This window comes from Nicotiana tabacum, chromosome 9 (genome assembly GCF_000715075.1).
Source record: "Nicotiana tabacum cultivar K326 chromosome 9, ASM71507v2, whole genome shotgun sequence".
Taxonomy (NCBI): Eukaryota; Viridiplantae; Streptophyta; class Magnoliopsida; order Solanales; family Solanaceae; genus Nicotiana; species Nicotiana tabacum.
Window position 1 is genome coordinate 81,162,377 of NC_134088.1, and position 22,561 is coordinate 81,184,937.

Consider the following 22,561-nt stretch of genomic DNA (forward strand, 5'->3'; position numbering starts at 1 on the left):
TAGGGTTTTTGTGTTAGGACTGGTCGGATAGAAGGAAGCTACACTTAGAGAATTGAATGCACCATTATTTTGGAAGCTTGGAAGATAAAATCCAAGACTTTGTCTATAATTGTAAGCTTCGTGACTTTATTTATTACATTGTTTTTATATTCTAGTAATGAGTAGCTAAGTTAAAATACTAAGGTTGTGAACCCTATGTGGGTGTAATGTTAATGTGTGTTCATCAGTGAATGTTTTTATAATGGTTAGTCAATTTCTATTCATTTCTCATGCTTCATTATAGTTGATAGTTGCAAACATTGACTAGTGCCAATTCATTCTATCTTTACTTGGGAAAGTAGGTTAGAGTTTGGTAGAATTGAATAGCAAGAACTCATGGCTCTAAACCTTGTTTAATAGAATCTCTTAGGGATAAGTGGGTTCTACTTGGCGTAAATTGGTTGTTCCTAATTATCACTTCTTTTATATCTGGAAAAATCATAAAGAGGAACTACTGTCTAATTATTGGAAAGTATTAGTTAGTTCCGTAGGGATCATTTTGCATATCAACGGGCTTTCCATTAACAAAATATAAAATATGAACACCATTAGCATTACATTCCATTGATGTAGATACAACCTTAATTTCTTAATCAATTTAATCAAATCATATCAACGAAATAGCTTTTATTGATAATTCACAATTACAACACTCACTTTTTAAGCTAACGGAGTAGGATTACGATTTAAGTCAAGTTTCACACTACTCAAGTAACCTTTTCACACCTATTCTCTGTGGTATTCGACCCCAACCTAGTTGGGTTACTATATTTGACATCGATCGCGTTACAACATTTATTTAGGTGTAATTTGAGCGTATCAAATTTTGGCGTCGTTGCCGGAGAATTCGGTTTTGAAATTACTAACTAGTGTGTGCTTTACTTTACGTCTTCTTCTATTCCATCATACTTTGCTTGTTTTGCTTTGTGTCATTAGGTAAAAATGGGCGAGCCGGTAGAAGAGAATGTGTTTGCAGATATAGATTAGTATATTGAGGATACAAATGCCATTGTACCTCCAAGAGTTGATGTTGCGACCTTCAAAGTGGAATACACTTTAATCCTAATGCTAAAAGTGGAAGGGTTCTTCCGAAATTCCACCGATGATGATCCGACACAATATCTCAGAAATATTTTGGGTGTGTGTGAGATGCATAAGTAGAATCATGTCTCGGATGATGCCCTAAGGTTGAGGGTGTTCAAATACTCTCTAACTGGAGAGGCAAGACAGTGGATCCAAAATCTACCTCCTAATTCCATCCACACTTGGCCCGAACTTGTCCAAGCTTTCCTAGAAAAATAGTTTCCACAAAGCAAGAAGGCTGAGCTCCGGGATAAAATCTTCTTCTTCAAGCAATTACCAGGAGAGCATCTACATGAGGCATGGGATAGATTCAAGCTATAGTTGGTAAGGTCTCTGAATCATGACTTTCCAGATAATATTCTATTGGAGAAGTTTTATATGGGCTTGGATCCTATGAATCAATCCATAGCCAAAAATGCAGCGGATGGTTCCTTTATGGACAAAACATTTGCAAGGGTCACAAAAATCCTAGTTAAGATGGCTGAACATAACCAAGCTTGGCACTCAGAAGATACCACGGGTGGAATTACATATGGAACTCCCTCCTTGACCAACATGATTAAAGAGAACCAAGAAAGGGATCAAATAATTGCCGGACTTGCCACCAACGTCAACGTGTTGACGAAAATGTTCACTGAAAGCCAAAAAAAATGTGGAAGATGTGCAACCCATGTTGAATGAGGAGTATGAAGAAGAAAATTATGTCAACAATCCTTAAGGAGGATATCAAAGATAATCTTACCAGGACAACAACATTAATGGAGGTCTAACCCGCAAGGGCAAGGCAACCAACAATGGTGAAATGACCAAGGTAATTCCAATCAAGAAAATTGGAGTAACAACAATAACTTTTCAAATCGAAGTTTAAACCCCTATCTTCCACCAAAGGGGCAATATTCTAATTCTCAGCATTGGAAAGAAAGCTCTTCAAGTGATTCCAAGTTAGAAAGCATGCATGAAAGAGTGTTGCAAAATCAGGAGAGAACCAACACTTCAATGAAGAATATGACCGAACTTGTGGGTTCTCACACCGCATCCATAAAAAATTTAGAAATGCAAATGAGAGACCTCTCAAGAGAGCAAAATCCGCAGCAGAAAGGCACACTCCCAAGTGACACAATTGCAAACCCAAAAGGTAGTGGGAATGGTCCGACTTCCCATTGTATGACAATCACAACTCAAAGTGGGAAACATTTCTAAGGATAGAATGAATAAGTAGTCGAAGTGGAAGATTCTAAACAAGAATTTGAGGCATAAATTGAGGTGCCAATTGTTGTTGAAGTTGAAAGACTCCCGAAAAAGGTGAAAATTCAAGAAGTGAACAATGAAGAGGTTAAGGAAAAGGTAATAGAGGCACCAAAAACTCTAGCATAAATTCCTAGGCCTCCTCCACCTTTCCCTCAAAGACTTTCTAGGAAGTTCGATGATAGCAAACTCGAGAAGTTCTATGACATTCTAAAGAAATTATCGGCGAACATTTCCATTTGTGGAAGCATTTCAAGAGATGCCAAGTTTTGCTAAGTACTTGAAGGACTTGATCACTAAAAAAAGAACCACCAAGAATGAAGTGGTGAATGTAACTTACCGGGTTAGTTTCATCATTGCAAGAACCATCGTCAAAAGGAAAGAGGACCCAGGAGCCTTCACCATTCCATGCACTATTGGATTGCGCGATTTTGCACGAGCCCTTTTTGATAACGGGGCTAGCATCAACTTAATGCCTCTTGTTATTTACAAGCAAGCAGGATTAGGTATGCCTGAGCCTATAAGTATGAGGTTGCAAATGGCTGACTGTTCAATAAAGCGACCGGTGGGAATTGTTGATGATGTTCTTGTGAAAGTGTGGAAGTTTCTCCTCCCTGCCGACTTTGTTATCCTCAATTTTGCTGTTGATAAAGAAATCCCTATCATCTTGGGGAGACCATCCCATGCTACCGGGAGAGCACTCATGGATTGGGATCGAAATGAGATCAAGTTCCGAGTTAATGACGAAGAGGTTACCTTTCAAGCGAGTAAAGGTATGAAATTTCCACATGCATACGAAAGTATCTCAGTCATTGGTATTGTTGATGAGGTAGAGGATGCAGTCGAGGTGAAGATGGAAGAGGAATGCCTTGGTGAGGTATTGACGGCTATTTTGGTAAATTTTGATGGTAAAGACATGGAAGGATATATGGAATCAATGAATGCATTGGAAGGGCTTGGGTCCTACACTTATGCACCAAAGAGGCTTTCTCTTGACTTAGAGAATAGAGTCACCCCTCCTGCTAAGCCTTCAATTATCGAGCCACCACAACTTGAGATCAAGCCACTTCCACCACACTTAAGGTATAAATTTCTTGGCCCTAATAAAGCTCTACCTGTAATTGTTTCTTCTTTGTTGAATGATGTGTAGGTTGAACACTTATTGAATACCTTGAGGGAGCACATACATTCCATTGGGTGGACTATAGCGGATATCCGAGGCATTCTCGCCGGAATTTGTGAGCACAAGATACAATTGGAGCAAGAGAGCAAACCTAGCGTGGAGCTTCAAAGAAGGTTAAACCCTTTCATGTAAGAGGTGGTGAAGAAAGAAATCATAAAATGGCTGGATGTCGGGGTTGTCTACCCCATTGCCAATAGTCCTTGGGTGAGTCCGGTGCAATGTGTGCCGAAGCAAGGAGGTATGACCATGATTCAAAACAATAAAAATGAACTCATCCCAACGAGGACGGTGACCGGGTGGAGAGTTTGCATGGATTACCGGAAGCTCAATAATGCTACTTGCAAATACCATTTTCCGATGCCTTTTATTGATCAAATGCTTGATCGGCTAGCAGGAAGGTCATTTTATTGCTTCCTGGATGGTTATTCCAGCTACAACCAAATCAACATCGCCTTAGAGGATCAAGAGAAGACAACATTCACATGCCCGTATAAGACCTTTGCCTTTAGCCGGATGCCATTTGGGATATGTAATGCCCAGGCCACCTTTCAATGATGCATGATGTCAATCTTCTCAGACATGGTGGAGGATTTCTTAAAGGTGTTTATGGATGAGTTTTCTGTAGTTGGTGATTCCTTTGAGCATTGCCTTAACAACCTTAGACAAGTGCTCAAAAGATGTGAGGAAACAAACCTTGTGCTAAATTGGAAAAAAATGTCACTTTATGGCGGACGAGGGTATTGTTCTGGGCCATAAAATTTCCAAGCAAGGCATATAGGTTGATCGGGCAAAGATCGAGATCATTGCCAATCTTCCTCCTCCCACTTTAGTAAAAGGCATTCAGAGCTTTTTAGGTCATGTCGGTTTTTATAGGCGATTTATCAAAGACTTCTCAAGAATTGCAAGTCCCATGTGCAAGCTCCTTGAAAAGGATGTAAAGTTTGATTTCGATGAGAAGTGCCCCAAAGCTTTTGAGGAATTAAAATCAAGGCTCATCACGACACCTATTATTGTCACACCCGTTTGGTCTCTTCCATTTGAACTTATGCGTGACGCCAATGGTGTAGATATTGGAGCGGTACTAGGTCAACGGCATAACAAGATTCTTCATCCTGTCTACTATGAAAGAAAGACACTGAGTGTCGCACAAATGAATTACACTGTGACGGAGCAAGAACTGCTTGCTATTGTCTATGCGTTTGAAAACTTTCGGGCCTATTTGTTGGGCTCCAAAGTGATAGTCTACACCGATCATGCTGCTCTCCGCTACCTTATGATGAAGAAGGATGCTAAACCAATATTGATTAGGTGGGTTCTTTTGCTGCAAGAGTTTAACTTTGAAGTCAAATATCGGAAAGGAACAGAGAATCAAGTTGCGGATCACTTGTCTAGGCTTGAAGAGGTAGGGAGACCAAAAGAAGATCTTGAAATTAATGATGCCTTCCCTGATGAACACATATTGGCATTGTCTAGCACCTTCACTCCTTGGTACACCGACATTGTTAACTTCTTGGTTAGTAACCTTATCCCCAACGGATTAGAAGCTTATTAAAAAAAAAGTTTTTGCGGGAGTGTAGGCAATAATTTTGGAAGGAACCCTTTTTATTCCGAAATTGCGCCGACAACATCATTCGGTGTTGTGTTCCAGAGGATGAGGTAATTTAAATTCTCAAAGCATGTCATGACTCCCCAGTTGGGGGCCACCACAGTAGAAATTGTACCGCAGCTAAAGTGCTTGAATGCGGCTATTATTGCCCATCTATCTACCAGGATGCAAACCAAATAAAGCAACCATTTCCAAATCTAGACCAACAACCATTGCCAACTTAGTTCAGAAGTTGATTTAGCAAAGCCATTAGGGAATGAAGTTCAAATGGAGAATAAAAATGCAGCTGGGCATCTAGAAAGGTTTTTTGCAAAATTTAGATTACGAATCTATACCATCCTTGTGTTACCACCACAACTTACAAGGTCATAGATAGTGATGCCACTTGCAAAATATGTATCCCGATTTGGTAGGAGAATGATAATGTAACGACCCGACCGGTCGTTTTGTGTTAGTGCGCCCCGCTTCCCCTTTTGATGCCTCACATATGTGTAATTTTGGTTTTATGACTTATGGGGTTGATTGGTTTCGTTCCGGAAAGGTTTCGAGTTGATTTAGGCCCTTTGACTCTTGGATTAGAAGCCTAAGTTGATTATGTTGACCAAACTTTGATTTTTGTAAAAATGACCTCGGAATGGTATTTTGATGGGTCTGATAGGTTCGTATTATGATTTTGGACTTGGGCGTATACCCGAAATCGAATTTCGAGGTCCATAGGTTGATTTGTGTTGTTAAGCCAAAAATTGGCAATTTAAGGATTAGAAGTTTGACCGTAGGTTGACTTTTGACTATCGGGTTCGGAATTTAGTTTTGAGACTTGGAATAGGTACGTAATACTATTTAGAACTTGTCTGCAAAAGTTGGTGTCAATCAGATTTGGTTTGATAAGATTCGGATGCTTGGTTGCAATTCTAGAAGTTCTTGAACTTTTCTTTGAAATTCATGCGTTTTAGTCTCTGATTCGTAGTTCTAGAAGTTATTTTTGTGTTTTGATTGTGCGAGCGAGTTTGTATAATGTTATTAGACTTGTATGGATATTTGGTTTGGAACTCCGAGGCCTCGGATGAGTTTCAGACTTGTCGCAGAATGAATTTGAATTAAAATAAAATTGTTAGTGTGATGATGCTCTAATGTTGCAATTGCAAGTGTTGATACTCAATTTTGCCCTAATATTTTTTAAAATAGTATATATACTTTCAAAATATCATTTTACATCATACTTAATTTACAAAAGTTATACCAATGTTTTCTATAATTATTTTTTTTATAAATTTTAAAGCTTTAAAATTGATTTTGCTTGCATTTTAATCACCTGAATATGTATTAATTACCCTTTTAAATTATTTTGTGATGACTTAATCGTCCAAATTTATTATTTGAATCCACATATATGTCCCATGATATTTTACCTTACTTTATATATTTATATTTGTAATCAAAAGCTATTTTGCACAATTCTGCAATAATAGCCTATATTCTATACATAATTGTATTTATTATATTATTCATACTAAAATAGCATTTCGCATATCTTTATAATGTTAAGTTGTTACTTCCAAATATTTCACTGCACGAATAATATTTTTATTTATGTATTAGTCTTTTTTTATAATTTATTTTGTATGAATTTTGTGTATTTAAATTTCAGCCCAATACAAGGCTAATTTTCGGACCAAAACAAGCCTAGGGCACCTAGCCCATTCATTTCACCCTTCAGAAGCCCAAACCAAATAACTCATACATCTAAACCGGTCTGGACCCATTTTTAGACCCGCGCCACCTTCTTTTAATCTTGGTCGTTGATCTCAAATGATCATCGACCCAAAATAATACCCTCACTCTTCTTAATCCTTCTCCCCAAATCCTAGAGACCATTTCCCCCAACCCAGCCGCCTATGCATTCTCTCATCTCTCCACTCTCACGCTAAACCCTAGCCGACCATGGATATCCTTTCTTATTCTTTCCTTATACGCGTTCATACGCGAGTTATACTTACCTTTCCTGCTACTACCACTCATTTATGGTAACTTTCGCTACCATTGCACTTATGGCAAGTTCGATTCTCACAAATCCGGCTTTGATTCTATGGTTCTGGGTGCTATTGTGGCTCTATACACTGGAGAAGAGAAAAATCTCTCTTGTATATGGTATATCTCCATTGATTCCACCGTGATTAAGGCTTTTGAATGATTTCCCCTGAGTTCGATTCCAACTAGGGTTTGGATTCTGATTCTTCTTTTAGTGGTTCTATTATTGATTGCATGCGATATTTTATTTCTTTATTTGTGCTTGATTTATTATTTTTTATATTTGTTTGTTCAATTTCTACCACTATATAACCCCTCCCCAATTACCCCCTTGGACAGACCTCATTATTGTTATTATTCTCACTGTTCTACCCCTTCACTCATTCACTTACTCTGTTACACTCAAATATTTTCTGAAATTATTGAATTCTTGGTCAGCTGAAAGTCAAGGCCACAATACCATTAAACTACCTCTTCCAGTGCAAGCACTGCTCGGAGCCCTTCTCGAGGCTCTTGTGAATTCTGAAGTACTGGGATTTGGGGTTCCACGTTCTTCCTTCAATTTTTGCTACTGAATCACTAATGATATTCTAAGTTCCTCACTCTTTTGCACATTTAACTTTGCAACTGGTTAGTGTTCTCTACCTTTACAATTCAACTTACCTCCCTCTTGTATGATTGTAACGCCCTGGCTGGTAGTTTTGAGAGTTATAGTCTCGATCCCCTATTAACTGTTTCTCCTATATCTATTTCTGATATTGTGACTTGCCGGGAGGTTTCTTTTTAGTATTTGGATTGTTTTGGGACACTTAGTCCCTAAATGGAGGTTTAAGCCTTAGGATTTAGATCGTAGTCGGAACTATATGAAGACGACTCTGGAATGGAGTTCCGTCAGTTCCGTTAGCTCCGTTAGGTGATTTTGGACTTAGGGGCATGTCCGAATAGTGTTTTGGATGTCTATAACTCATTTAGGCTTGAAATGGAAAAAGTCAAAGTTTTGGAGATTTTGACCGGTAGTGGACTTTTTGATAACGGAGTCGGATTCCGATTCCAGAAGATGGAGTAGGTCTGTAAGGTTGATTATGACTTATGTGCAAAATTTACGGTCAATCCGACGTGGTTTGATATGTTTCGGCATCGGTTGTCAAATTTGGAAGTTTCAAGTTCTTTAAGTTTGAATCGGAAGATGATTCATGATTTTAGCTTTGTTTGATGTGGTTTGAGGGCTCGACTAAGTTCGTATGGTATTTTGGGATTGGCTGGTATATTTGGTTGAGGTTCCGGGGGCCTTGGGGGTGTTTCAGATGCTCAACGGACCACTTTGGACTTAAGGAAGATAGCTGATTTCTGGTGTTGTGTCGCAGACATTTTTTTCATCGCGTTCGCGATGGAGGTCTCGCGATCGCATAAGGCAATCTGAGAGGCCAGCTAAGTTGTTCTTCACATTCGCGAATTTAAGGATGCGATCGCGTAGGTTGGTCAGGTTGTTCAACGCGAACGCGTGAGCTAGGCCGCGTTCGCGAAGAGGAAGTAAAGCAGCAGTGGAATTTAAGTGTTATTCTTCGCGAACGCGTGAGCTAGGTTGCGTTCACGAAGAAGAAGTAAAGCAGCTGTGGAATTTAAGTGTTATTATTCGCGAACGCGTGGGGTTGTTCGCGATCGCATAAGCATGAGGGCTAATGAGCCGGGTTCGCGTAGGGTTAAATTCTGGGGCAGCGAAGTTGTGCTTTGTGATTGGGAGGCTATTTCCACAATTGCGATTAAGGAATCACTGGGCAGTATTAACATTTCAAAAAGGAGGGTTTGGCCATTTTTATCAAAATTGAGTTTGGGAGCTCGTATTTGGACGAGATTTTGGGGGATTTTCAAAGACATCAATTGGGTAATGATTCTACACTTGATTTTGGTTATATCCCATTAAACTATCAATAATTTCATCATTAAATTTCGGATTTGCGTTGAAAATTTTAAAAAATGGGAAGAAGTTCTTCAACTAAGATTTTGGGTTTTGACATCGCATTTGGACAATTTTGGTACGAGTGAACTCGTGAGTGAATGGGTGTTCATATTTGGTGACTTTTACTCGATTCCGAGACGTGGGTCTGGGGAGGCTTTTTAGGGCGATTTTTCAATTTCTTTCTTTAGCTTTAATTTCATTAAATAGATTAATTCTTATAGTTGTATTTATGGTATGTAATTAATTTTGGCTAGATTTGGGCCATTCAGAGCCGGATATTCGTGGAAAGATATTGTTATGAATTGATTGAGCTTGGTTTGAGGTAAGTTGCTTACCTAACCTTATGTGGAGGAAATCCCCTTAGGAGTTGGTACTGATTTTACTATGTGAGCGCCGTGTACGCGAGTTGACGAATGCGTACACGGGCTATTTGTTGAAAAACCCAATTTTTACCAAGAAACTCCCTATTTCCACCTTAAATGAATGTACTAGCATGCGTAGTTACCCTGTTAGCTTTGAATAACATGTCTACGTGCCTTATTTGCTTAATTAAACTCTTTCCAGCATGCATATTGAATTCTTATTTTTTTCCCGACTTGTACTTAGTCTAGACTGTAGATTCTCTTGTTGTACTTGTTGTTTGTAATTGATTGCGCTGTGTATTTACTTTTGGGACTACGGGATGGTATCCCAGGAGATCCCCCTGCATAATTACTTTTGGAACTACGGGACGATATCCTGGAAGATCCCCCTGCATATTTACTTTGAGACTACGAGGCAGTACCTCGGGAGTTCTCCCTGCATATTTACTTTTGGGACTACGAGACGGTATCTCGGGAGATCCCCTGTCGATTAATTCTGTGCACTGTTATGTTATTTCACTGTGCTTTCCTTTGTTGAACTTTAGTCTCTTATTATACTACTTATTCTCATGTTTTTATTACTATATACCAGTGGGCCTGACCTGACCTCGTCACTACTCGACCGAGGTCAGGCTCGGCTCTTACTAAGTACTGATGTGGTGTACTCACGCCCTTTCGTGTACATGTTTTTTGTGTGCATATCCAGGTTTCTTTTACCAGCCTCGTCCTTAGTTGCATTCGCTGCTGTTTTTCGGAGAACTTCAAGGTATATTTGCCCACGCCCGCAGATCCTCGGAGTCCCCCTCTATCCCCCTATTTTGATTCTTTTCTTATTTTTATAGACACTGATGTATAGAACAGTTAAAACTTCGTAGAAGATTATGACTTACGGTGTTCCGGGTCTTGGGAGTGTTTTGTATATTTCGAGAGTTGATTATTGTATATGCCGAGCGGTATCTCAATTGCTTATTAAAAATATCTGTTACTGTTAGTTGTAATTTTCATGTTTTGCATTTCTTTTCCGCAAGTGTTAGGCTTACCTAGTCATAGAGACTAGGTGTCATCACGACGATTGATGGAGGGAGAGTTTGGGTCGTGACAAGTCGGTATCAAAGCTCTAGGTTCATAGGTGTCGTAAGTCACAAGCCGGTATATTAGAGTCTCGCGGATAGGTAAAGAAACATCTGTACTTATCTCCGGGGAGCTATGGAACTGTTAGGAACAATCATACTTCTTTTGATTCGTTGTCGTGCGAGTTATTGGCATCAAATTCTAAAAATATTCTCTATTCTATTCTTTCTCACAGATGGTGAGGACCTATACCGAAAGATCTGATGACCAGGCACTCGCGCCCCCTGCTAGAGCTGCCAGAGGTTGGGGCCGGGGTAGAGTTCGGCCACGCAGTGCAGCCAAAGCACTCGCGCGAGCTGCGACAGAGGAGCCCCCAGCAGTTCCAGCTGGAGGGTTGGCACGGGAGATTCCTATTGATGCACCAGCCCTCCAGGAGAGACTCTAGCCTAGTTCATGAGCTTGTTCAACATCTTAGTTCAGGCTGGATTGATTCCATTAGCTCCCTCCATATCTCAGGCCGGGGGAGAGGCACAGACTCCCGCAGCCCGCACTCCTGAGCAGAGGGTCCAGGTAGATCAGGCCCAGAGTTCATTCGTATGTCGCCGGTAGCCCCGATTCAGCATGAGACTAGGGCAACCGCTTCTGAGGCGGAGCAACTCATACTTGAAAGGTATAAGAAGTACCACCCACGTACATTTAGCGGATTGGTTACAGATGATGCTCAAGCTTTTCTGGAGGAGTGTCATCGTATTCTCTATACTATGGGCGTCGCAGAGATGAGTGGGGATTCTTTTACCACTTTCCAGCTTAGAGAGCAGCCTATCAGTGGTGGCGTGCTTACGAGTTGAGTAGTCCGGATGAGGAAGCTTCACTTAAATGGACTCAGTTCTCGGACATGTTTTTGAGAGAGTGTGTTCCTCAAAGCCTCAGGGACTCATGGCGCGCGGAGTTTGAGCAGTTGCGTCAGGGTGCTATGACTATGTCAGAGTATGCATTCTGCTTCAGTGATTTGGCCCGACATGCACCGGCCTTGGTTGCCACAGTTTGAGAGAGGGTTCATCGGTTTATTGAGGGACTCCACCCCAGTATCAGCATTAGTATGGTCAAGGAGCTGGAGATGGATATTCCTTATCAATAGGTTGTGAGTATTGCTAGGATATTGGAGGGCATGCTTTCCCGGGACCGATAGGAGAGAGAGGCCAAGAGGTCTTGAGGGACTGGTTCTTATTCTGGAGCTTTTGCCCCAGTATCTCGCCATGGTAGGGGTTATGTGGGTCGCTCCATTCATTCAGCTCTTCCAGCCGTCCATGGTGTTCCAACCCCTTCTAGGCCCTAGGAGCCTTATTATACATCGCCAATATCTATTGTGCCTCCTGCTCGGGGTACTTTTAGCAGCCAGTCCAGCAGACCTGGCCCGAGTCAGTCACAACAGCCACGCCCTGCGAAGCGTTGTTTTGAGTATGGCGACACCCACCATATGGTGAGGGACCCAGACTTAGGAGGGTTGCACTTCCATAGACTTCTCAGCTACCACGTGCTCCACCGAGTCCTCATTCTAAGATTCCAGCACCAGTTACCACCCCACCTGCTCAGCCAGCTCGAGGTAGAGGTTGGGGAGGTCGCCCTAGAGGGGGAGGCCAGGCCAGGTATTATGCTTTTTCGGTTCTTACAGAGGCAGTTGCTTCCAACTCTATCATTACAGGTATTGTTCGAGTCTGTCATAGAGATGTGTCGGTATTATTTGACCCACGTTCTACGTATTCATATGAGTCCTCTTATTTTGCTCACATTTGGGCGTTTCTCGGGATTCTTTGAGTTCCCCTATGTATGTGTCTACTCCTGTGGGAGATTCTCTTATTGTGGACCGCATGTATCGGTCGTGCTTGATTTCTCTTAGTGGTTTTTAGACCAGAGCCGATTTATTATTACTCAGCATGGTAGACTTTGATGTTATCTTGGGCATGGACTGGTTGTCGCCCCATTATTCTATTCTTGATTGTCACGCTGAGACCGTGATGCTGACTATGCCAAGTTTACCGCGATTAGAGTGGAGAGGTACCTTAGAGTATATTCCCAGCCGAGTCATTTCATTTCTTAAATCTCAACAAATGGTTGAGAAGGGGTGCGACACGTATTTAGCTTATGTGAGATATGTCAGTATTGATACCCCTACAACTGAGTCAGTTCCAGTAGTGAGGGACTATCCGGATGTGTTTCCAGCTGATCTTCGGGGCATGCCGCCCGACAGAGATAGTGATTTTGACATTGATTTGTTGTCGGGCACTCAACACATCTCTATTCCTTCATATTGTATGGCTCCTCCTAAATTGAAATAGTTGAAGGAGCAGTTGTAGGGGTTGCTTGATAAGGGATTCATTCGGCCCAGTTTGTCACCTTGGGGTGCTCTGGATCTTGTTTGTAAAGAAGAAGGATGGTTATATGCGTATGTGTATTGATTATCGCCAACTGAACAAAGTTACAGTGAAGAACAGGTATCCATTGCCTCGTATTGATGACTTATTTGATCAGTTACAAGGTGTCAGAGTGTTCTCCAAGATTGACTTACATTCAAGCTATCATCAGTTAAAGATTCTGGAGCTAGATATTCCGAAGATTGCTTTCAGAACTCGGTATGGTAACTATGAGTTTCTTGTTATGTCTTTTGGGCTGACCAATGCCCCAACAGTTTTTATGCACTTGATGCACAGTGTATTATGACCTTCTCTTGACTCCTTCGTTATTGTGTTCATTGACAATATCCTAGTGTATTCACAGACTCGGGAAGATCATGAGCAACACCTGAGGACTGTGCTTCAGACCTTGAGATAAAAGAAGTTATATGCAAAAAATTTTAAGTGTGAGTTTTGGCTAGACTCAGTAGTATTCTTGGGCCATGTAGTATCTAGTGATGGAATCAAGGTGGATTCGAAGAAGGTGGAAGCAGTGCAGAGTTGGCCTAGACCGTTACCGGCTACGGAGATCCGTAGTTTTCTTGGTTTGGCGGGGTATTACCGTCGTTTTGTAGAGGAATTCTCATCTATTGCAGTGCCTATGACCAGGATGACCCAGAAGGGTGCTCCAAGTGGGCAGAGGAGTGTGAGGAGAGCTATCAGAAGCTCAATACAGCTTTGACTATAGCCCCAGTATTGGTATTGCCTACAGGTTCGGGGCCTTACACTGTATATTATGATACGTCACAGATAGGTCTAGGCGCGGTGTTGATGCAGGACGGTAGGATGATTGTCTACGCATCAAGATAGTTGAAGCTGCATGAAAAGAACTATCCTGTCCATGACCTCGAGTTAGCAGCTATTGTTCATACCTTGAAGATTTGGCGGCACTATTTGTACGGTGTCCCTTGTGAGATTTACACTGATCATCGGAGTTTGCAGCATCTGTTCAAGCAAAAGGATCTTAATTTGCATCAGCAGAGGTGGTTGGAGCTACTTAAGGATTATGATATCACTATTTTATACCACCCGAGGAAAGCCAATGCGGTGGCCGATGTTTTGCGTCGCCGGGTGGAGAGTTTGGGGAGTTTATCATATCTTCCAGCAACAGAGAGACCCTTAGCATTGGATATTCAGGTCTTAGCCAGCCAGTTTGTGAGATTGGATATTTCTAAGCCGAGTCGAGTGTTGGCTTGTGTGGTCTCTCGGTCTTCTCTTTATGATCGCATCAGGAAGAGTCAGTATGATGACCCCCACCTGCTTGTCCTTAAGGACACGGTTCAGCACGGTGATGCTAATGAGGTCACTATTGGGGATGATGGCATATTGAGGATGCAGGGCAAGCTATGTGTGCCTAATGTAGATGGTTTGCATGAGTTGATTCTTCAGGAGGCTCATAGCTCGCGGTACTCTATTTATCCGGGTGCCGCGAAGATGTATCAGGACTTGAGGTAGCATTACTAGTGGAGGGGGATGAAGAAGGACATAGTGGAGTATGTGGCTCAGTGCCTAAATTGCCAGCAGGTAAAGTATGAGCATTAGCGGCTGGGTGGGTTGCTCCAGAAGTTAGAGATTCCGGAGTAGAAATGGAAGCAGATCACTATGAATTTCGTTGTTAGACTCCCGCAGACTCAGCAGAGGTTTCATGTAGTTTGGGTGATTGTGGATAGGCTGACCAAGTCAGCTCATTTCATTCCTGTGATGACTACTTATTCTTTCGAGCAACTGGCTCGAATTTACATCTGCGAGATCGTCAGGCTTCATGGCGTATCGGTATCTACCATCTCTGACTGGGGTACGCAGTTTACATCACGGTTCTGGAGGTATGTACAACAGGAGCTGGGTACTCGGGTTGAGTTGAGTACATCATTTCACCCTCAGACGGACGGACAGTCCGAGCGCACTATTCAGATACTGGAGGATATGCTCCGCGCTTATGTGATAGATTTTGGAGGTGCTTGGGTAAAGCAACTTAAATTAAAAGCAAAGAATTAAAGTAGTTCAGTATACAAAGAGAATATTTATTTTCATGTTAACCTATGCAAATGATATCTTTTAGGGTAGAAGTTAAGCTCACGATTTTATACTTTCTTCGCGCATTGAAAGAACTTGTTTCTTCTTTTAAAAATTTCTTTATCGTCGATCTTTATTTTTCCAATTTAAGTGCAAATTTATTTCAACGTGCAAGAAGCATGATTGATTTGTAAAATATGGAGAAACTAGACCATAGTAACATCGTAAAAGCTATGCTCTGGGCTTTAAAAAGTTTGCCAATATATACATGGGCTATTGTTGTGCATATTATGTAACAAGATAATGCTATTAGTGTGTTACTTTAGTACTAATGGGTTTTTCCTCCATGCTCATGTTACTCTAATTCTTTTCCAATCTAAATGAACATACTCTTCTCAACTGTTGTTTTCAAGTTTTGGTGCTTATGTTGCCTTATAAATTGATTTGGTACGTGCGTGAGCAGCGTGACTAGAAAGTATTGTTGCAAAGATAAATAGGAAGATTGATAAATCGATTTGAATATATGTCGGAGTGGTATATAAAAGGATTACACACTAAGACTATCGTACATGTCTTATTCGGATAACAACTTAATATAGTCGTTATGATTGTTAGGTATGCTGAAACTTAGGATATAATATTATGAAATTAATTAAAGATATATGTATAAATGGTTTTTATACATGTTTCATAAATGTAGAGTTATGCTAGATTTTGTGGAAGACCTATGCCAAAATTCCTATCGATCGGTCATACTTGATAGGAGGATTGCTCCATCTTATGCGTCGATGACGATCCTCTAGTTGGGTCCTGAAAATTGAACTGAAAACTAGACTTTTTTTTTTTTACTAGTATTTTTATTGGATTATTACAACATAAGCAGATTATTGAAAGTACTGTAATATTTAAAGCTATTGGAAGACAAGTATTACGCGAATCTCCTAGCTAGATTTCTATAATTAACCATAGTAAAGTTTTTGGTAGTATAAAAATAGATATGACACGTGGATCAATGGTATGTTGACAGGTGGCTATACGTATAAGAGCAATAAAAGAGGAATAAAGAGATGTGGGTTAAAACACTCATGGGATTAATTGCAAAAGATACCGTATGTGACAAGTGGAAAAAAAGAGATAGGCACGGGATGCAACAACAACGACCCAGTATCGGGATGCATGAAGACTAAAAGAAAGGACGGGCAGTTACAGCTATGGAATGGGAATCAACATATTCCCTAATTATACGCGATTGTTTATTATTACCATAACCGTTACGAATAATTTGAGTAACGGCCAATTAATCTAGTTAATATTAGTAATGGGAAGAAATTAAATGGGGGAAAGCATTTACATATTGATTCCTTATATAAGCGCCCCTTAACTTACTTTGTACAATCATCAAGAAATTCACAAATATATGCAATCAATTTTTTTTTTTTACTTCTCTACTTGATTGAAGATTTTTACTCGCAATTCTTGGGAGGAAGCAACAATCATCAATAAGCTTTTCTTTCCTTTGTTTATTGACCATTTAATTTCAATTACTTTTTAATATTTATATTTGGAAAAATAAAGTAAACTTGGTCATTAGAAACCCGATTTATTCTAATATCAGCTTTGGCCACAAAAATTATTTTTTGGTTAAATAAATTAATTTTGTTATCGAAAAACTAGTAATCATTTCACTTTCCATATTTTATGTTTAACAACGAAATATGTCTACTACTAACGAAATTATTCAGGTGGGTGATGAGGATTAAGGAAGGCAACAAGGTGATACTCAATCACATCATACACCCACAACTACTCCGCAGCGTTTCCGAGAAAATTCACCTGGAAGGTCTGCTAATCGTAATGCTGGACAACAAATTAATGAGCAAACAAATAAGCAACACAAAAAAAGCAGTTTATTGCTCAACAGATTGGTGAAACTTTGCGTATTTTTGCAAGTGAATTGCCAAGTGTTGTGCAAGCTCTACCACCAGTAAATACAATTGTGGAAATCCCTCGTCCAGGGCTTGAAAACTATGAAAGTGGAGAAATGCCAAGCAATTCTAGAACAAGAGGGTCAAGTACATCAAATAATTCTAATTTATAAAATATGGTACTAACCTTGCAGAAACAGCTCAAGGAGCAAAATGAGCGAATAGAACAGATACCAGGAGTACCGCTCGTGATTGAATGAGTAGATGTCGCGCACCGTTTTCTCGCAAAATCGGGCTTTGACATTGACAACTCTTTTAAGGAAGTATTAAAAGAGAAGAGTCGCCACCTAACGATTATTAAGGTGGGTTAGGGCACCTATTTGCAAATGACTCTGATTTGACTAGTCAACGTCACCAAAGATAGCGTAAGGGCTCAAATTACCTCAAAGAGAAAGTGTTAGGCACTTTTCGAGATCCACAATTGTGGGTCCCGACCGAACTCGAAATTATGCGGATTATGTAATGAGACTAGGTGATCAAATAAACAGAGGTCGAAGAAGTTCACTATAACACAATTGGTACAAATCTTTAAGGACTACAAGATGTGAATACAATATTTGAATAACTAAATGTAGACATAAAGAAAGGAGGGGTCCTAAGTTTTTTAGCCTAAAGGATCACCCCGTGCAACATAAATAATATTTTGCAACTCCCTTTAGATAGGAGTTGCTCATATTATTCAGCGGGCACAGACTATCATCTCCTGCTATCCAATTACTATGTTAAAGTTGTTTACCTAGAAGCGCTCTAATTCAATTCTAAGTCGTACCCTATGTGTGCACTACCTGTCCTATGTCTATGGTCAAGGAGGCATTGGACCTCTATTTGTATGGTTTATAGACTTACTTAGGTTACTCAAAATGGTAAAACTAATCAACATTCAAAACAAGTAGGACTTCATGTAAAGACAAATAAAAGCTCAAGTTTGCCCCCCCCCCCCACACACATAAACAGTAAATGCACGCGGGCAATTTAGAAAGTGCATAGCTTCAGCATTAAGACTTAAAGTCATATAGGCATGGTTTCTAGGTTATTCTGAATTCCAGCATGCGACGTTATTGCTTTAGGAGAGGAGGCAGTAAACTATTTGTAAGCTTAGAACTATTAGCGCTGATTTTATAGATATACATCTTAGGAATGTGACATTGTCCTATATGCATGATTTTGAATACTGGTATAGTTAAGCAATGAAATAGTGTTTGAGAGTCCAGCATTAACAATGTTGATCTCATAAACCATTTTAAGCGAGTGACAATACCCTATAGGCAAGATTTCTAACGATTGACAATTGAAACTGATTTGTTTTGGAATACTTAGCCCCTATAGGCATGTTTTCTAGGCAAGCAATATGATAACAATAATAATAGCAAATTAGTCAATTAAAGTCCTATAGGCATGATTTCTAGATGGGCATTAGTGATCCTATAGGAATGCTGTCTAATAACACATAGTAATAGATACAAGGAACAAATAAAGTACTTAAGTCCATGTTTTATTAGTAAACAGGTTGAGTGAGTATGTGATTACTATAGGCATGATCTCTACTAGTGTCCAACACATAAGAGTCAAAATAACAAATAGAGTACATAAGTCTTATAGGCATGCTTTTTGCCCATTATGCGAGAATTAAAGTACCCTGCCCCTTTTATTAATCACCCCGTCTGTTCAATTACAAGATTATTATAGACCCAGAATTAAATCTGAAAAATTATATAAGCAGACCACTATAGGCCCAATGAGAGGCCCAATACAGATAACCCAGTATTTTCCAGGCCTTCGACAGCTCCAGTAGCCTCGAATTCCCACTCATAAGATCAGTCTAGTAAGTCTGGGTCCAACAGCCAAGGCCAGTATCACATAGAACCAAATACCAGGCCCAAATGAAGGACATGGCCACATAAGCAATAGACTATGTGTTGAATAAATTGAACAGAGTAGAAAGTCCACATACTTATTTCCCAGGGCTATAAAGCATAAGCAAATTCGTGTGGCATGTTGGCAGGACACGCATAAGCAAATTTATGTTTGCATTTTGGACATGATTAAGAACAGACTATTACTAAAGAGGTTTTAAACACAGACGTGGTCAAAAGCAACTTAAGACAATTTCAAGCGGGAGATCTAATTATGAAAAGTTGAAGGATCAACAGAGCACAGTCTTAATAGAGTAGTTTTAGCATAAAGAATGACAATATAAGTTCAAACAACTGAAAGAGCGGTATGTGCAACATTAGTAGAATTTAGCATATCACTTAGATCAACATGGCAAGCATACATGCTTAGTTTTCAGAACAACAAGATTATAGCAAAGCACAAATAGGCCTAAAAGAGACTAAAAACTAGGAGATTAAGGCATGAAGGTCTAACAAAGTTATAGTCAAAGAATGGCAAGTAAACAAGCAAGTAGGCTAATAGTCGATAAGAATTTTAATCACAAAGGTTTCTAAGTCCAAGGATCATGGTAGGAAGATATGTCAATCTTAAGGTCATAAGATAGACAAACTTTAGAACTTAAGCTAGTCATAATGGTAAAACCAAGTGTATTGGGGTTTAACTAGAAACCTGGCAATACACTGGATTAACCAAATACCAAAGTAGCAATATATTAGGCTAAAACATTGAGACAATAATGGACACATAAGGTTCATGTAAGTAGAAGAGCAGTAGAATATGCATGAGGGATTCATTGGAAAGAAATACACTCAAACAAGTTCTGGGCAGGAGATAACATCCTTAAGAAATGCAGAAACCTAAGGAAAGGCATAAGAAAAGGCTTTCGAAGAGAAGCTAGTAATCATAGTAGCATTACAAGCATGAGAATAATCATAAACTATTCAATTGTGCACATATAACAGGGCATGAAACCCAAAATTCAAGTAGGTTCAGATGAACAGGGGAAAGGATAATGAAATCAAATATGAACATGAATATGAACAAAGGCAAACAATATCGTATTGATTCACAAAAATCAGAATGTCATGAACACCAATAAAAGAGAATAAATTGTCAGAGTCTTATTACTCATCAATTTGCAGAATTAACAAGCTAATAAGGCAGAGATTAAGAACCAACAACTTGCGTATCAGTAACACGGAGAGAATAGCAAAATTCCCAAATTTCTCAGTGCGTCAGAGTTCCCAAGGGCCTTAAATAAACCCCGGGCAGTGCTCACACTAAGAGAGGTTGAATAATAAAATTCTGGTGGCCTTGGCTTTCAGCCGGCCAAAGTCTTAAATTTTAGAGCAGTGGAATGAGTGGGAGTGAAAGAATAACAGTGATTAAAATTCCTTTAAGGGAATTTGGGGGGGGGGGGTTATATAGTAGTTAACCCAGACGAGTAAATAAGGAAAAAAGTCAATCAATTATAAACAAAGAAAGGAAAAATATACATACAATCATATAAGCAACCAGTAAAGGAAAGAAATCGAAATTCAAACCCTAATTAGGGTTCAATGTTTGAAAATCCGTCTTCTGGTATGAAAAATCAACAATTCTTCCGTGTATATGGACGAGATATTGTCCAGATCTTAGCGATTGAAGTTGAACGGGCCCGAATCTGAGAGATGGTACTTGCCAAGTTTAGGCAAGTACTAAGTAACACCATAGTTTTGTAAGTAACAACGAGGTAACGCGTAAAAGGTAAATAAATCACAGAAGGAATCCATGATTTTCTCGGATTTGGAGAAAATTGGTGAGGCGGCTAGGTTTCTGTAGGAGGGATAAGGAGAGATGAGAGAATACAGAGGCGGCGGGGTGGGGGATTTGTCTCTAGGGTTTGGGGTTATGGGGATATAAGGGGAGGTATGGATTTATTATGGGCCGTTGATCATTTGAGATCAACGGCAGAGATTGAATAGGAAAATGGGTGGGTCAGTAGGTAATGGGTCGTTTGGTTAGGCTGCTGAGGTTATTGGACCAATTTTGGTCCGAGAATTGGACTTAAAATTGTGCTTCTATTTAAATACACGAAATGTATCCAAAAACAATTTATAAAAATACTTAATAAATAAATAAAGATATTATTTATACACTAAAATTATTAAAAAATAATAATTTAGCATTATAAAAATATAAAATACTATTTTGACACAAATAATGTAATAGAAGAGCACTTATGTATGGACATAGGCTTTTATTGTAAAAATTACATAAATAACTAAAATATAGATATAATTATATGGAACGATATAAAAAATATTTTAAAACATGTGTGCGGGTGTAAGATAATAAATTAAGATGATTGAGTTATTGCAAATAATTTAAGGGAATAATTAGCAAATATTCAAGTTATTTTAATGCAAGAAAAAGTTCTGAAAAATTATGAAAAATACTTGTAAATTAAGTAATGATGCAAAATGACATTTTGAAAAGATATATATACTATTTAGAAAAATATGAGGGCAAAATTGGGTATCAACAACTGCCCCTCTTTATCCGAGAATGATGAAAGAGTTGTCGGATAAAAAATATGATGACCAATTTTGGTCGAATTGAATGGGGAATGATGTGATTTAAAAAATGGGCCGAACACCTGGTTCTTGAGTTGTCTACAGATCCCCGGTGTTACGGGAATAAGGCCATGTATAGTTCTGGATCCAACGGCTAGCGAAACTGATGGAGTTGTTATGAGAACGGTCGTATGTTTCGAAAAGGTTCTTTGGGTAGGACAGTGTCATGAGCGGAATCATGTATGTGAAATGAACGTTGTGGGCGTATCATGAGGCAGATGTCTGAATGGTCATAGAGCGAAAGGTAGGCATTGTCGGTTACGAAGTAGTTAGAGGATAACGTTAAAACGGAAAACGGAGCGAAGATTGCTCCTGTTTGCAGAACAGTTACTCCCGAGTTACCTGCAAAAACTTAAAACACGGTGCATGCGAATATATATGGGTTATTGCAAAAATTTAAACATGATGCAAATTCCCTTTGGACCATGAAGATTGTCTTTGGACAAGGAGGATGATGTCCTTAGACCATGACGTCCTGGGCCATGAAGCGTATGACAAGAGATTCGCAGGCTATGAAATGGTGTCCTCGGGCCATGTGGATGGTGCCTCTGGACTATAATGCCTTTGAATAATAATGTGCATTCTTAAGAGATCTTCAGGCCATGGAATGGTGTCTCTCGGCTATGAGGATGATGCCTTCGGACTATGACGCCTTCGGACAAAATGGCGATATTTCAGCCTATGAAATGAAAAGATAGGATGCTTAGTCATGTGCGAGGATAAGACAAGACAAGGCTTAGTCTCGAGACGAGGCCAATGATTATCCCTAGATGAATAAAGGGTGTAGTACTTGGTCTTAGATAGTGTAGTAGAGATAGTATTTTAGTCTTATGCAAAGAAAAAGCAATTGCGGGGGCAATGCTTGGCCTCATGCGAAGAAAGGCAATGCTCAGCCTTATATAAGAGAAGGAGACAATGCTTGGTCTCATTAAAGGAAAAGTAGTGCTCAGCCTTATGCAATTAGGGAGGTAATGCTTAGCCTCATGCAAGAAGAGAAGACAATGCTTAGTCTCATGCAGGGAAAGACAGGG

The 22,561-nt window shown here is 39.7% G+C and overlaps 1 protein-coding gene across 1 annotated transcript; it reads left to right on the forward strand.

Annotated features, from left to right (window-relative positions):
• Positions 1 to 2,626: 2,626 nt before the first annotated feature.
• On the forward strand, positions 2,627 to 3,517 carry LOC107790776 (uncharacterized). The gene has a single exon (XM_016612737.1). It carries the CDS (start codon positions 2,627 to 2,629, stop codon positions 3,515 to 3,517), a length of 891 nt encoding a protein of 296 aa, XP_016468223.1.
• Positions 3,518 to 22,561: the final 19,044 nt, after the last annotated feature.

Coding starts and splice junctions, on each gene's coding strand:
- LOC107790776 (XM_016612737.1), top strand. CDS start 2,627: ATGCCAAGTTTTGCTAAGTACTTGAAGGACTTGATCACTAAAAAAAGA.